Genomic DNA, 16,633 nt, shown 5'->3' with positions numbered 1-16,633 from the left:
TACTCCCATCATTTCGCAAAGTTTGAGCGGCGCGCTGAGCCGGGGTGGGCGGTCCTAGCGCCCGATGTCACTTCCGTCTCCGCGATCGCTTCCGGGTCGTCGGCCCAGCTCTGTGGTTTCTGCGGCGTCTGAAGAGGTGGTCAGCGCGGTGGGCACCTCCAGCCAGGCTTCTGGCGGCGCCGCTTCTGTGCGTTCCCCAGCTGGAAGCGCCTTGCCCGCAGGTAGTGGGTGGGCTGGGTTGGGTTAGCGCGGGAAGCCTGAGCCGCGCCCTCTGTCGCCCCCACAACAGGCTACGGTTGGTTGGGTGGTCTCCAAGGGTCATTTGGAGGGTTCTTGGTTCCCGGGGCCCGGAGCGGCTCCTTACTAACTCCGCGGCTGGTGCCAGAGAAGAGGGAGAGGCGGCGGCACGCCAGCCCCACCTTGATGCCAGCTAAACGGACCTGGGGTGGTGGTCAGCTCAGCACCCTGTTTTTAGCCGACTGAGTTAAGTCTTACAGCGTCCAGGTCAGCGGCTATGGGTTTTGCTGAATTTCGAGAAGCATTCTTTAAGAGTCTCCTTACTGTGCTTCGTCGCGTGAGGTCTGCCTTCCAACTTTCCTCTTGCGAACTCTGACAAAGGAACCAATTTTAACTGGATGGTTTAGTCAAGAAGGTCTCAAACTGATTGCTCGAATTTGAAGACTTCTAATTTTCTAAACTACAAAATGAGAAGGGAGTACTAAATTTCTGTAGCTCATACCACATTTCAAGGATTTGAACACTAAGGAATTTTTAGAATCTAAGATCATTAAAACAAATAATTTAACAAATGCTTAAACACTTGATAATTGTTTTCTAGTTAATTCTCAGCCGTAAAATGGGGTGTGACACAAATTCTGTACTCATAGTTTGTAAATTTTTATCTCCTTTTGGGACTTTTTCCCTTCACACGTTATATTTACTGAAGTTTACTTTCTTTTATTTATTGAACATATATTTTATTTGGCTCCCATAATATGTCAGATACTATTCAAGATGCCCAGTTTACTTCAGTGAACAAAACAAAAATCTGTGCCCTGATGAAATTTACATACCGTTGGATGCAGAAAGTGAATATGCATTGAGTAATATTAATTTAAACTTTCAGAAGGTCATGAAAATTGAGCAAGAAAGGGTCTGAGGAAAGTTCTAGAATGCCTTTGGGAATTAGTCTTTTAAGTATGATGGTCAGTTTCGGCTTTATTGAGTAGGTGCTTTTTGAGAGAAGTCGAGGAGTTTGGAGAGAATTGGCCAAGTGTCTATGTAGGGAAGAGTATTCTAGGCAGAAAGAGCAGCCATCAAAGATGCTTTCAGGAACATACCTGTCATGCTCAAGGAATTGAAATGAAGCTATTGTTTGGAGAGGGATAAACAAGGTGGAGATGAGTAGTTGATAAAGGCTGGGAGATAATAGATAACCAAATTATTGTAAGGGCCCTTGGAAGCTGTGGGAGGTCTTTAATAGAAAAGAGACATGTGTGGCTGGGGTTGTGGATCAGTGGTAGAGCACTTGCCTAGCATGGGTTCGAGTTTCAGCACCACATATAAATAAAATGAAGGTCCATTTACAACTAAAATAAATATATATGTAAAAAAAGAAAAGAGACATATTCTAACTGGTATTTTTAAAACATCATCTACCTATGAGTTAGGAGTAGAGTGCAGGGAATCAGAGATCCAAATGACTATAATAGTGGCTCAGATCAGGGTGATAATAGTGGAGATGGTAAGAAATAGTTTGATTTTTTAATGCATTTTTAAGATAAAGCTTCGTGGATTTTTGAGGATTTGGATATGGAACGTTTCACAGGTTTTGTCTTAAGACCATAAAACTAAGGAGTTATGAGATGGGAAAGACAAGTTGATGTGTTGAGTATGCACCTAAATCCACTGGCGAGAAGTTTTTATGCTGGTAGGTATGTTTGGGAATGATCAGAAGTGGTATTTAAAACCATAAAAACAAAAGATATTACTAAGGAATAGGTGTAGATAGTAAGCAGAAATGGAAAATTGTGTCTTGTCACATTAAAAATTCAGGGAGAAGAGGATCAACCAACAAACAAGAAGGGTAAACCAGTGAGTTAACATGACAATCCATAAACTGGTGTCCCAGAAGCCAAACAAAGGTCCTTTAATATCAAGGAGGGAGTAATCAGCTGTGTCAAATGCTCTAATCCTGTGAGGATTGAGGATTAGCAATGCCAGTGATAACCTTCACCATCTGTTTCATTAGAGTGCCAGAGACAAAAGTCTGCTGGCTATGAGCTGAGGAGAAAAGGAGAATAAAAGAAATGGGAGTTAGTGAGTACAGATAACTCTAAGGAGTTTTCCAGTAAAGGGGAAGTAGAGAAATAGAGTAACTGGTAGGGGAAGTAAGTTAGGTTTGTTTGGTTTGGGTTTTTTATTTTCCCCCAAGACAGTTTATTTGCTGATGGAAATGAACATAGAAAGGTGAGAGAAACAAAGAACAACTGAATTATTAGAACAATATTCTCAAGTGTATTAAAAGGATAGGAACTGATGCAAAAGTAAAAGGGTTGAATTTAGGTAACTAATGACAGACCAGACAGGGACACAAAGAATATAAGTGCAGATGTTGGTAGGTAGGTAGATGTGGATGTAAGAGTGTCAAAATTTTCACCACTTTAGTTTCCTTAGTAGCATGTGTGAGGCCCTTAGATAAATTTCTGATATTTGATATTAGTACTTTGACATGCCACCATTATTCACTCAAATACTTTTTAGTAATAATAAATACATTGTTCTAAGTGGTAAATATATAAAGTCCCTACCTTCATGGATCATCCTAAATGGAGACAGAATAAGTATATCAGCTTCAGTTATTGACATGATTACAAATAAAACAGTACAAGAAGGAAGGAAGGTAATTCCTTGATCACAGAAGGCCTTTCTAATTAGGTGACATTGGAACACCAATCTGAATAAGTTGTAGGAGTGAACTACGTAGATGTCTGGGAAGAAAATTCACAACCAAAAGAACAGCCAGGGCAAAGGCCTTCAAGCAAGAACTGCTTGCCTTGTCAAAGAACAGCAGGGACCAGTATGACCAGAGCAGAGCGAGAGGGGGTGAGTAGAAGAAGATAAGGGCAGGAGGGTAGTGAAGGGGGCATATCATATAGGCCATGCAAACTATAGGAAGGACATGGTGGTTTTTACTGCTATTGGTGGTTTTGAATAGATGAGTGATTTAATTTGCCATTTTTAAAGTTTCAGTGTGGCTGCTATGGACTTGATGATGATGGCATAGGCGGGGAGAGAAACAAAGAGACCACATATTGGACTATTGCATTAATTTTAGTAACAGTATTGTGACGTAGGGTGATAGCATTAAAGATGATAAAAGAGAGAAAGAAGTTGGCTGTAAGGTTTTTTAATTATCTTACTGGAAGACTAGGTTTACCAATTACTGAGATGGGCAAGACTACAAAGAGCCAGTTTAGAAGGGTAGTATTAGGGATTTGGTTTTTGGAAAATTTAATTTGAGCCATCTACTTGACTTTTTTATTCAATTTCAAGTAGATAGTTTTATATGTGAGTTCAAGAGGAGAAATTAGCTGGAAATAGAAATGTGGGGATCATCAACAAATAGATAAATTGAAAAGCATATAGAGAACCAAGGAGTCTTAGGGCAGTTTAGTAGGTGGAATAGGGAGCTGAGGAGGAATCTGCAAAAGGAAACAAGAATTATAGTAACCAGTGAAATGGGTAGAAGGAAAGAACTCAGAGTGGTGTGCCAAAAGTCAAAGAATGTCTCAAGAAAACATAAGTATCTATTATATCAAATGCTGAAAAAATATATGACTGAAGGCTGACTATTAGTTTTGCTGAGTTTTATCTGATAACTATCTACTCCTTGAATATATATTCTCCTGTCCATTTGTAGACTGCAAGTGCTGTGAGGTCAGGGATCTTACACCTGACATGTAGTAGAAATTCAGTACTTATTGAGTCTATACTACTGCCACCCTTTTTGAGTCCCCATCCCTCATCTGTTTCTAATCCCTTGAGCCAACTTGTCTGATCTACCTAAAATGCTTCTGGGATTCTCACTGCCTGCACCACTTTTGCAAAGAAAGTCCTTGTGCCCTCTGTTTTAGCCTCATCTCCTGCTACTTGATGTTCGTGTTTATGCACTAATAATATGGGAAGGTTTATAGTTCACCACAAACCTTACTGTTTTATACTTCTGTGGCTTTTCTGTTCTCTCATTATATGATGATTTTCCTCCTTTGTTCTGCTAAAGTCTGGCTTGAATGGGGAACTTTCTGAGTCAACTCAGTCAACAGGCAACCTCCATAGTATGCTGTGTATATCTCTATCAGGGTTCTTATTTTATACTGGATTTAACCTTTTTGTATGCCTGTTACCCTCTCTAGGGTTTAAGATTTGAGGAGTGGGAGTATGTCTTTATTCATATTTCTGTCCCTGGTTTCTATCACAGTACTATCCTCTTGGTAGGCACTCTATAATTATTGAATTTTAAGAAAGCAGGAAAATAAAGAGGCAGGCATGCAAAGGTGCACTGAAGAATGTCTAGATCAATAACTTGATTACAAGTAGAATGGATGGTACATGAAAAAGTCTAGACTTAAAAGGCCAAGTTTTGAAAGAAACCATAAAGACACATTTTAATAAATAAATATATCTATACTGTATTCAAAGGATGTGAATGTCATTTCAAAATCATAGAAAAATAACTAGAAAAAACTACTCCTTAAAATTCTAAAATTATAATTTGTAATTATGAGTTCTGTGGTTTTCATTTATACCTAATTATAATTAATTAATTAAAAGAGTTCTGTGGTTTTATATTAGAATATATGAAGTAGACTATTGCATAAGTTATTTATAATGTTACAGTATGATCTTTTTAAATGATTTTATATTAAACTTTTAGGACATCAATGCAAACCTGAAGAAAAAGCAGTTTCTTCCTCATAAGCCATGGCATATCAGTTATACAGAAATACCACTTTGGGAAACAGTCTTCAGGAAAGCCTAGATGAGCTCATACAGGTGGGAGACAGAAAAGTCAATTCAGTTTCATTTAGAGCTGTAATAATTTTTGTCATATCCCTTATCCCAGGCAAAGAAATATGAGGTAAAACTTGGACTATTTAGCATGTCACTGACTGATGAACAGCCTTAAATTCCTGTTTGTTATACTGACAGTAGAACAGAAATACAATGATGAAATGGTGTGGTTGAACATATTTCAGAATATTTTGTTAAAAATTAAAATTGATGATTTTACTCCTTTTTTATTTAGAATAAAGGCTTATTCTCTCTGGTTTTAAATTTTTTTATGTAATTTAAATATCTTTTGAGATTTAAATTGGAATTTTGAATTTATATTTCAATTTTAGAAGTTTTCTTATTTAAACAACCCAACTAAAAACATATCAAATATTTCCATTTGTTTAAATATTAAATGGTCTTCAGTAAGATTTAATCTGTGTGTGTGTGTGTGTGTGTGTGTGTCAAAGTTCTATTCTGGCTTTGTAAAATTACTGCATGTTTCCTTTTCAAAATTATTTTGTCAAGATAGTGTAAAAGGCTTTGCTTCTTCATTGTCAGTTATGGTAAATGAGAATAAAGGATTCTAGTTCAGAAGCTCTGGATAGCCTTAATTAAATTTTAGGTGATAATTTGTATGTTATTTTGTCTTTAATGTTTTTCCCTACAAGGATTTATGACCTTTATTTTCTCTCAGTCTCAACAGATCACCCCACAACTTGCCCTTCAAGTTCTTCTTCAGTTTGATAAGGCTATAAATTCAGCATTGGCTCAGAGGGTCAGGAACAGAGTCAATTTCAGGGTAAGGATATTTTCCTAAATCTAGAAGCCTGCATCAAGGGATGTTTTGAGACCCCCTACATGATAATTAATCATAAGAGGAAGAGATGACTAATCAAGTTTTAGAACTTGTTTTGTTATAACTAAATTATTTTAAATCAGCTCCATACTAAGTTTATCCACTTAATGTTAGAGAGAGAGAGTTGTCTTTAGATTTTTATACCATTGTTGCACAAGTCAGCTGGATGTTTGGTACCTGCCCTGAAGAATTACTGAGATTTCAAATGCCTGCAAAAATTAAATTAAAAATTGAAGGTAAGTAGTGTAGTAATCCCTACAATTCAGTTATGTTTCTCAAACTCTGGCCTTCACCTATTTTAGGAAATTGTACAGAGTTATTCCTAGTAACTTTGTGTTGCCTCCCACCTACTCTTAGATGACTCGGCTTATAAAAACCTGAACTAATGGTAGATAACCATTTATTCTGGTAGCTTGGTCTCATCATTTATACTTGCAAGAGTCATGCAAAGCTGAATAAATCCTCTATTTTGTGGTGATTTTATAATAAAATCCTGCCCATTGGAAGTCATGGTAGAACAGAAATAGTCTTACCACATTATGATATTAGTGGAGTCCTATAATATTATAATGTATAATGTTTGGTTGTTATCCTGTTATAGTTAACATATGTATATGCTTGTATTGTGTTATAGGACATAATGCTAATATAGAATTAGAATATATGAAAAAAATTTATGGGTTACCTTACATTTAAGAGAACCACAAAGATTTGGGGGTATTTTGTCTTTGTTGATGATAGAAAAAAAATTTTGAGTTCCGGTCCAGGCATTGTTGTAGATACTGGTAATACAGAGATAAACAAGACAGAAAAGACCCATTTAACTTAAATTTTGGTAAAGAGATGAAATCTGCATTTACTTTATATTATATATAAATAAGTGTCTTATTCATCAATTTTACATGCCTAAAAACCAACTGGAATAAAAGACATATATAAAAGCATCTATGGGTCATTTTTATGTCTTTGAGACTATAAAATATATTTAACAGTAATAATTCTGGCAAAGTTAGTTTTTGTTTCTAGAACCACATGTAGAAATCTGCCTAGTTTGCCATTTGAAACCTGACCCTATATTTCTGAGTTGACCCATGTTAATCTTTAAACTTTTACCCATATAGAAAATATGGTAGACAACTTATCAGAGACCATAGGATTCACAAGGACTAAATGGTGTTTTAGCTGCATTCGAGTAGATTTCTAGTTTAGATCTCTTTAGATAAATTTACAGGTAATATGATACTTATATTTCTCTTTCATGGAATTTTGTAAATTTCTCAATTTCTAAAAGATTTAAGTACTCAGTCTTTACCAGGACTTAATTTTCCTTCCTGCCTTCCTTCCTTTCTTTCTCCCGCCCCATCACTGCTACTGTTGTAACTCAGGTTTCATCATCCTATCCTTTACCCCTGCCTCCTACCTCAGATACAACAGAATTAATCTCTTTTTTTAAGTCCAGAATATTCGCAAATAACATTCTGGTTAGCTTGGTGTAGTATATAACAAAGAGAATAGGTATAATGTATTAGTAATATCTAATTTTTAAAGACACATTGCTTGATTACATTTAAATTTTTTTATTTATGATTTTGTTGCTGGCCTAGCAAGAATAATCTTATGTAGCATGTTAATTTTTTTTTTTTTGTTATAAATCCTATATGAATTCCACATAAGTGAGATCACTGTGTAGGATGTTATAGGAAAAATAACCCTTGAGTGTGTAGTAAAAACATCAAAATATATGAACTTGAACTGGATTAATTATTCATAGAGAAAATTCACATTGATCTAGTATATATAACTAGGATTTTTAGAGTCATTGTGTGCATATGAGGATTATATGACCACAGATACAGGTAGTGATCACTTAAACATAGTACTGAGCTTCAAACAGCAATGAAGAGCTGGGGATAGGACTTGGGAGGCCCTGGGTTCAATCCCCCAGCACTGGAAGAAAAAAAACAATCAGCAATTATGCAAAATTAAAAGATTTAATGATCAAGAAAAGTAATCTTTTAACACTGACAGTTTCATTTTCCCTGTTCTTTGATGTTTCTGTAATGAACATGTATTAGGTAACTTTTAAAATGTTATTTTAATTTGTGTATATATATATATATGTGTGTGTGTGTGTGTGTGTTTATTAGAGATGCATTGAGGGTACAATTTGGCTGAATGACTGCTAAAATTAATATTTGACCAAAGCCAAATATTATTTGATAGATGTAATATTTTTAATATAAAGAATGAATTTAATATTTTAGTTTTTATACTATACTTGAGATTCTAAATAGATTGATTCTCAAAAACAATGAAAAAGAAAAATATTTAAAATTCTATGCAGTAAAGGTTATTTCATGTTAGGGATTTTAGTTCACCAAATTATTCTAAAAAAATTACATTATGTTACCTAATCTTGTGGGTTTGTTTTTTGTTGTTGTTGTTGTGTTTGTTTGTTTTGTTTTGGCACTGGGGATTGAACACAGGAGGTGTTTAACCACTGAGCCACATCACCAGTATTTTTTATTTTTTATTTTGAGACAAAGTCTCACTGAGTTACTGAAGGCCCTGCTGAGTTGCTGCAGATGGCTTGAACTTGGCAATCCTCCTGCCCCAGCTTTCTGAGTTGTTGGGATTATAGGCATGCATCACCATACTTGGCTTATGTTTTAAATTTGGGGGGCTTTTGTTTGGTTTGTTTTGGGTTTTGTTTGGTTGGTACCAGTGATTGAACTCAGGGGTGATTAACCACTGAACTACATCCCAAGCCCCTTTTTTATTTTTTGAGACAGGGTCTCGCTAAGTTGTTTAGAGTCACTAAGTTGCTGAGGTGGGCTTTGAACTTATGATCCTCTTGCCTCAGCCTCCTGAGCTGCTGGGATTATAGCCATGCAGCACCACTCCTGGCTGTTGAAGTTTTTTAAAACACTTATTGGTTCAAAGGTTATCTAGCTAATATGCTAGCTTAATTGTGTTATTTTAATCTAATTATAGGAGAGCTCGTAATAAAATTGTTTCACCATCAAATTTTATAGCATTTTACTTTATCAAACCAAATGAAGTACGTGTATTTATATTACAACTAATAGAAATTTCAACATATAATTATCTAAGTTTTTCATTCCACACTACATTTAAAATTCTGTTTATATTTGAAAATGAGTATTCATATATTAATTTTAAATCCTAGTAATATGCTTTGTTCAAGTTATTGACACAGCCAACTTAGATATATTTTGTCACATTTACTTTTTTTTTTTTTTTTGTACTGGGGATCAAACCAAGAGGCTCTTTACCACTGAGCTATATCCCCAGCCCTCCCTTTTATTTTTTATTTTGAGACAGGGTCTCACTAAGTTGCTTAGGGCTGGCCTGGAACTCACAATGCTCCTGTCTCAACCTCCTGAGTTGCTAGGATTATAGGTATGCACCGCCATACCCAGCGATGACTTTTACCTTATATTATGTCATAAATGATTTTCCATCCATTTCTTACCACCCCACTGAAACTGCTCTTGATGAGTTTTTTTTCATAAATTTAATAACATACTTTGTGATAACCATTGATTATTTTGATTTGTTTTTGGTTTTTTGAAACCTATACTTCCTAGAATTTTTACTTACACTTTCTTCTATTCCCTACCCTCTTTCTTTCAGATTTCTTTGTAGTTTTCTTCCGGTCGCCACAATAATAGGTATTCCTCAGTATTATACACAACCTCCAAATACTGTCCTTGAATGATCTCATCTAGTCATGTGGCCTTAGTAAAATTAATATGCTCATGCTTCTTTACTGTCTCTTGCTGCCCCTTAATGTCCCCTTGCTGAACATCAATAAGTTTCAAACTCAGTAAGTTCCAAATTTAACTTTCCTACCAAACTGGCTTTTTCTGTGAATTGCTCAAGTCAGAAACTTGGGAATTACCATAGATTTATGTCCCTCCATCATATCCATAATTGTTGAGTTCTGTCAGTTCTACCTTTCAAAATCTCTCCATTTCTTTTGGTCCCACTTGATACTACTGTAGTAAAGCTACTTTTACCTCTCTGATTCAGCTGCCTCTAAGAGGCATTGGCTTCTAGTCTTCTAGCCTCCAGCTATATTCCCCTCAACCCATTCTTGTCATGGCCAAAAAGATTTAATCATATGATTCTTCTTCAAGTCCTTCATTGATTGACCTCAAAGCAATGAAAAAGCAAAATTGGAATAGAGCAAAGGCTTTATTTAAGTGATCTTCATGGTCTCCTTCCCCTTAGTACCTCCTAAACCATTGTTTTCTGGAATCTCCCACCTCATTCCAAGTGTCAGTCTTCTTTCCATTTCCCCACCTCTCCTCAGTAGCTCTTACTCATTCTTCAAGATTCAACTTACCCTCTACCTTGTGAGAGAAACTTTCTCTGCCCTGTGTCTTCCATATTCTTGAGCATCTCTGCTTTGCTCCCATCATACCCAGTAACTTACTCTTTCATAGCACTGTTACACTATATATTTGTTTTAATGATCTCCCTGCTAAACTCACTGATGGCAGGGACCAATGCTTATCATTATAATCTCAGAGCTCCAGCAGAGTGTAGTAACAGTGATTATTCAGATTTATTTAATTTCTTAACTAATTCACTCACAGCCATCACTGTGAGTGAATTGACCATTCTCACTTCATACATAACACATTTTAAATTGAATCCAGCTATTAAAAATAATACCTCAAAGAACATTTTTTTATGTTTAATGCTTTTCCTGAACTAAAGATTTTAGGAATTTAAGTGTCTTGTTTCATACTAAATTTTAATGGGTGTGCATGTCTGTATACATCAGGGTTGGGTGAGGGTGATTTTTGTTTTGTTTTGTTTATGGTATTGAGCATTGAACTCAGGGGTACTTGACCACTGAACCATATCCCCAGCCTTGTTTTGTATTTTATTTAGAGACAATTGATTAGCTTCTGGCCTTTGCTGAGGCTTGCTTTGAACTCATGATTCTCCTGCCTTAGCCTCCCTAGCCACTGAGATTACAGGCATGTTTGATGTCTATTGCAGTTTGACCACACTCTATAAGAAATGTTTTTTTTGTTTGTTTGTTTGTTTTTTTAATATTCAGGTATACCTTTACGAGACAAAAAAAACTTTGTAGAGTATCAGTTGCATAAGACAATGTTGAATTCATAGTGGCTAATACAGTGATACATATATGAGCTAAGTCACAGGATTAAAATTTATTTAGTGTCTCTAAGAAATCCTTGCTTTTGTACAAATTAGAAGAATTAATATACACAGTAAAATAGGTTTTAAAAAATATTTACCAAAAAATTCACATGGACTTTCATAATTTAGCCACATGAGGGCAGTAGAAATACAAATTTAGATTTTCATACCACTTATTTACATTTCAGGTAATTTGCAGACCTTTTTATAGTGCCAGAAATAGTCCAATTAAAATGATTTTTAACTCTTAGCAAATTTATCTAGGTTTTCCTTTCATTTACTTGTTTTTAGATAGATAGGTTTAAAATTAAGGAAAATCTTAAGCAGCTAAGCATTAAACATATTATGTTCTTAGTAGCTAAGTTCTCTTAAATTGCTTTGGAGAAAAATATGAAGGGAAAAAAAAATGACACTTCCCTGTGTGTTTTGTTTTAAAGGGCTCTCTAAATACATACAGATTCTGCGATAATGTGTGGACTTTTGTATTGAATGATGTTGAATTCAGAGAGGTGACAGAACTTATTAAAGTGGATAAAGTGAAAATTGTAGCCTGTGATGGTAAAAGTAAGTGTTTAACTAATTGCTATTTGAAATCTTGTTTTTATGAGTCTTTAGACAATCTTAACATACTCAAAAAGTTTATAAAGGAAAACAGCAAACTAATCAACTCCCATTAAAGACCTGGCTTCTGTCTCAGTTAGGTTCTGGATTCCAGATCTCAGTCCTCTTACTGATTTTAGGTGTGTGTATACATTTCACATGACAGACTACTTACACAGATAAAATTTAAGGAAAAAGAAACAAATTATTAAGTTTTTCTTCTTCACTTCAGTAGCAAATTTTAAGTAATTATCAGGTTTTCAAAACCACCTTTCTCTTTAAGGATGTATTATTTAATGTTGACAATTTGTCCTAGGATTTCTATGTTGCTAGATACCCATACACTTTGTATTTTAGAAGTGGATTATTTAAAGCACATTTAAGAACCTTGCAGCTATAATGGTAAATCCATTCCTCTTATCTGTTTATGTCTATGCAAGTAAATGTTCCACTGCAGACCTAGGTACTTGTTCTGATTCTTAAATATTTCAGAAGCTGTATATCTCTGCTCTCTGTTCTATGATTACATATTTCCTTTTTGCTAATTGTATTTTAAATATGTACATACTTATAATCATTTGTGTTTAAAGCATTTAGCTGCTCCATGTATGTATGTCAAAATATACTACTGTCATGGATATCTAAAAAGAACAAATTTTAAAAATGAAAAAAATTGCATAAACAAATATGCAAATTTTTAGAAGAATAATGTTTTCATAATCAAGGTAGGGTGTAGACTGACTAGTAAATTATATTGTCTTCTATGAATTCTCAGTCTACCAAGGAAAACTTTTGTCCATGAAATGGACATACATTTCATGATGTTTGTTAACGTGCTTAATGTTAATCAAAAATAGGTTTTGGGGTGTTTTTTGTAATATTTTTTGTTATGTCAGTGCCCCCCAACTATTAATAAATCTCAACACTCAAAAAAATAAAAAATAAAGCAGCTAACTGTTCCTGAAATTAAATAGAAAAGACTAGCACTCTCCAAAAATGGGGGCGTTTTTATTTTATTTGTGTATGTATTTGTTTTTATTTTGGTACTAGGGATATAACCCAGGAGTTTTTAACCACTGATTCACATACCCAACCCTTTTTATTTTTTTTATTTTGAGACAGGGTCTTGCTCAACTGCTTAGAGCCTCACTAAGTTGCTGAGACTAGCCTCACACTTGCAATCCTCATGTCTCAGCCTCCCAAGTCACTGGTATTACAGGCATGTGCCACCACACTCGGTGCAAGACAGGTAGTTGAGAAGCAAAAAAAACAGAAATGTAGAAAGTAATAGCCTCATTTCTCGGGTTATGGGTTGGGATTTTCATTTTACATACTTTAGATTTCAAAAGAAGTACCTAATCACTGAAAAGAAATGTAGAGAATCCACATAAGCACATCAAAGAAAAACATCAATAACATCACCTTCTTTTATAATAATGCATGTATGCACTATAGATACATTTGTAAATTTAACATTTTTCACACATGTTAACTGTTCTCTTCAACCTGATATCTGATGGCTGCATAAAATTATACCTTCAGCCCTGTTTTTTAAAAATAGCCTCTGGATGTCAGAAAATCTCTGAAACTAGCAATGTTACATTGACTTGTACTGTTCAGGTTAACTAGGAATAATCATTCTAAGAACTAAGGACATAGTTGACCTCTTAATTCAGTCATCAGATAATTAAGATTTTTTGTTGCTAGGAGCAGTGTTATTGTATGTTTGATATTATATATTTGATTTTTTTTTCTTTTTCTGATTTATTATCTTCTAGATCACAAGATAAATATGTTTCTACATTTCAGATAATGTGTAATTTTTCATATTTTACTTGACTATGGAATTTGGCAATTAATTTTGTAATTCCTAGGCCTTTGTCAAAAGGAGTTGATGTATACCAGCACTGCTCAGTAGAACTAATGATGAAGATGTTCTATGTCTCCATTTTCTAATAGCCCCACTTGGCTGTTGAGCATTTAAAATGTAATTGGCACAAATAAGCAGCTTCATATTTTAATTTTATTAGCTAACTTGAGTTAATTTACATGTAAATAGTCATATATAGCTAGCCAGTGGCTATCCTATTGAACAGCATGAAGGTAAACTAATAGAGTAACAACATAGTAAGTAACACCATAGCTTAGAACCAAAAAAGTAAAAAACGCATCTGAGAAGAATTAATATCAAAGAATCCATGTATATAGGTATGTGTTTTGTTCACAGGCACTTCTGTCTGGTGGTCCTAAGAATGTGTTAGTCTTGCTTAAAAATGCAAGATTATTTGTTTCTCCAAACTTCAATGGATAAAAAGCAGCAAATCACCCTCATTTTATCACAGTGACTTCTGAGGAGCTTCCCTCACAGCAAAGTGTAGTAATTATCTTCAACAACAATAAAAAAGTGAGCACTTATGAGAAGCTTAGATTGTATTCCCTTTGCTGTATATCAACAGAAAATAAATATTTTTTTTTACCCAAATTAAAATATAGTTTGGCATTTACAGGTAGCTGTGTACATTTAAGTAATTAATAAAATGCTGTTCTTCAGTAATGCCAGATAAATAAGGTGCTACTATAAAGTAAGTCCATTTTATTCTTAAAGTTAGCTTTCTGAAATAAAGCTGAGTTTCTAATACAGAAACAGAAAAAAAAATAGCTAGAATTTTGATCTGCTGCTCACTGGGAAGATAGAGGACCTGAAAAATATGTGGTTATATAACAGCTATGTGAACCAAATATAGTACAGCTTGCCTTTCTCTCTAGCATAAACATGGAGAGCAAAATGTTGTCTTTTTCTCTGTCTTAAAAAGAAAATTGTTGACGTTTTCAAGGCACTTCCGTTGTCAGCTTCCCTCTTCAGCTTAGCCTCCTTCTCTTTGCCCCCAAACTACCACCACCATTAGTTCTTTTTTGTTTTTTAAATCAGTATTCTTAAAATATTTAAATTTAAAAGTAAGTTCTTTCTTGAATTTACTCTTTCTCTCTGTTTCCTAGATACTGGCTCCAATACTACAGAATGAATAGAAAAAAAATTGACTTTTTCAGGCCATCTTCTGTTATTATTCATCACTTTTTGAAGAGAAGCAAAGAAGAGACTTTTTTTTTAATTTATTCTAGCATTGCATAAATGACTACACTGTACTGTACTATCAGAGAATTCCAGCAAAAAGAAGCTTATAACTATATTCTCTTACATTACCTTTATTATACAGCATGAAGAAACATACCTTTTTTTTAATGACAAATCAAAAATTGTTGCCTTCTTAAGAACATTCTTTAATAAACTCATTTTAAAACTCAATGTGAATAATTAGTGGTGGAGCTGTTTCAAATAGACATTGCGAAGTTATTAGACAAACATTTTTAAAAAGCACCATATTCCTTACAAATAACTTAGAAAATATAGTCATTTCAATAAAGTCATATTAGTTTTGTCAGTTGTAAATTTATCTGATGCATTAGCGGGGCAAAACTAAAATATGAATGGAATTTTACTAAGAAAATCCCCTTTTTTTTTGTCTTTTCCTTTTGGTACTGGGGATTGAATCCAAGGGTATCTACCACTGATAGCTTTTCTTTTTTAGTTTTGAGACAGGGTCTCACTAAGTTGCTCAATGCCTCACCAAGTTGCTGAGTTGGCCTCAAATCTGAGTTTCTCCTTTCTCATCCACCTGAGTCGCAGGGATTACAGATGTGCATCATGGCACCCAGCTGAAACTTTTTTTCTTTTTTCTTTTTTTTTAATATTTTTTAGTTGTAGATGGGCACAATACCTTTATTTTGTTTATTTTTATGTGGTACTGAGGATCGAACCCAGTACCTCACACATGGAAGGCAAGCACTCTACTACTAAGCCACAACCCCAGCCTGAAACTTCCCTTTTTTAAAAGTATAAAACTAATCATTGATGAGAGAAACTTAAATACAATTAGATTTGGAAAAGTTAAATGATCTCAAAAACCTATTCCAAACAACATAAATTAGTTTCTAAATTATTTCTTGGAACTGGCCAAATTGATCAAGTTTCGTACATTTTTAAATGAACTACATCTGACCAACTATTAGACTTCAAATAAAAAGTCTACTAAAATGTGTGGCATTTGTTTTTTTATATCTTTGTTTATGTGAAGGAACGAAGTTTCCCTTGTTAGTCAAAGTAGGAAAATACAATGAAGAATGGGGTATTTCTTAAAAAAAAAATCAGGCTCCAGGTATGAGTGACTGAAATTTAGCAGCTGACTATAGATGAATCAAGACCAACTATTTTAAATTTTAAAAGTCTTGGCTATCTATTATTTTTTAAGAATAGGATTTTGATGTTCTCTATTCTGTGGTTGACCCCATTTCATCTGTAATTAAATATTTGTTTAACCAGTTGTATAGGGATAAAAAGTCACCTTTTGAGAAGAGTTGGTAGTAATATTTGGCAAAATAGTTTTTTTACCTATTTAAATGTTAAACAGTTCTTTATTCTACACATAGTTCCCTTTTTTCAGATGGGAAAAAGTAGATTATTTATAATGTCATTCTTAAATACCCAAAGCTAACATTTGGCTGCACAGAAATGGGACTTCTTTATAAAATAGTAGCCAGCATTACTGTTCTATAAGAGACTAAGTGCTATATGTATTTCATATATTCTTCTGAGTAGTCTTAACTATTACTTTGGAAAAAAGTTTGTTCCATTTTTATAGATAAAGAATAAAGTTATCCTCTCATGACCCCAGTGATGTGGAAGACAAGAGGATCATTCAAGGTCAGCCTCAGCAATTTAGCAAGACCCTATTGCCAAAAAAAAAAAAAAAGGAATGGGGAATGTAGCTCCGTGATAAGTGCCCTGTGTTCAGTCCCCAGTACCAAAACCAAAAGAGAGGTAAAAGACACTTGTACTTACAGAAACAAAGATAATGGATC

General features: G+C 34.4%; 1 protein-coding gene across 2 annotated transcripts; it reads left to right on the top strand.

Moving 5' to 3' along the window:
- Positions 1-88: 88 nt before the first annotated feature.
- On the top strand, positions 89-15,020 carry Gtf2a2 (general transcription factor IIA subunit 2). 2 transcript variants are annotated; one of them, XM_027926235.2, is made up of 5 exons: positions 89-221; positions 4,937-5,055; positions 5,753-5,857; positions 11,554-11,680; positions 14,714-15,020. In XM_027926235.2, exons 2-5 carry the CDS (start codon positions 4,984-4,986, stop codon positions 14,737-14,739), a joined length of 330 nt encoding a protein of 109 aa, XP_027782036.1. In that variant the 5' UTR covers positions 89-221; positions 4,937-4,983; the 3' UTR covers positions 14,740-15,020. The 2 variants fall into 2 exon arrangements, with proteins under 2 accessions (XP_027782036.1, XP_027782037.1); XM_027926236.2 differs by having other exon boundaries at positions 99-187.
- The last annotated feature ends 1,613 nt before the right edge of the window (positions 15,021-16,633 follow it).

This window comes from Marmota flaviventris, chromosome 2, assembly GCF_047511675.1.
Source record: "Marmota flaviventris isolate mMarFla1 chromosome 2, mMarFla1.hap1, whole genome shotgun sequence".
In the NCBI taxonomy this organism is placed as follows: domain Eukaryota; kingdom Metazoa; phylum Chordata; class Mammalia; order Rodentia; family Sciuridae; genus Marmota; species Marmota flaviventris.
The sequence above is the reverse complement of the archived record's forward strand: the minus strand, read 5'-3'. Positions and strand labels throughout refer to the sequence as shown.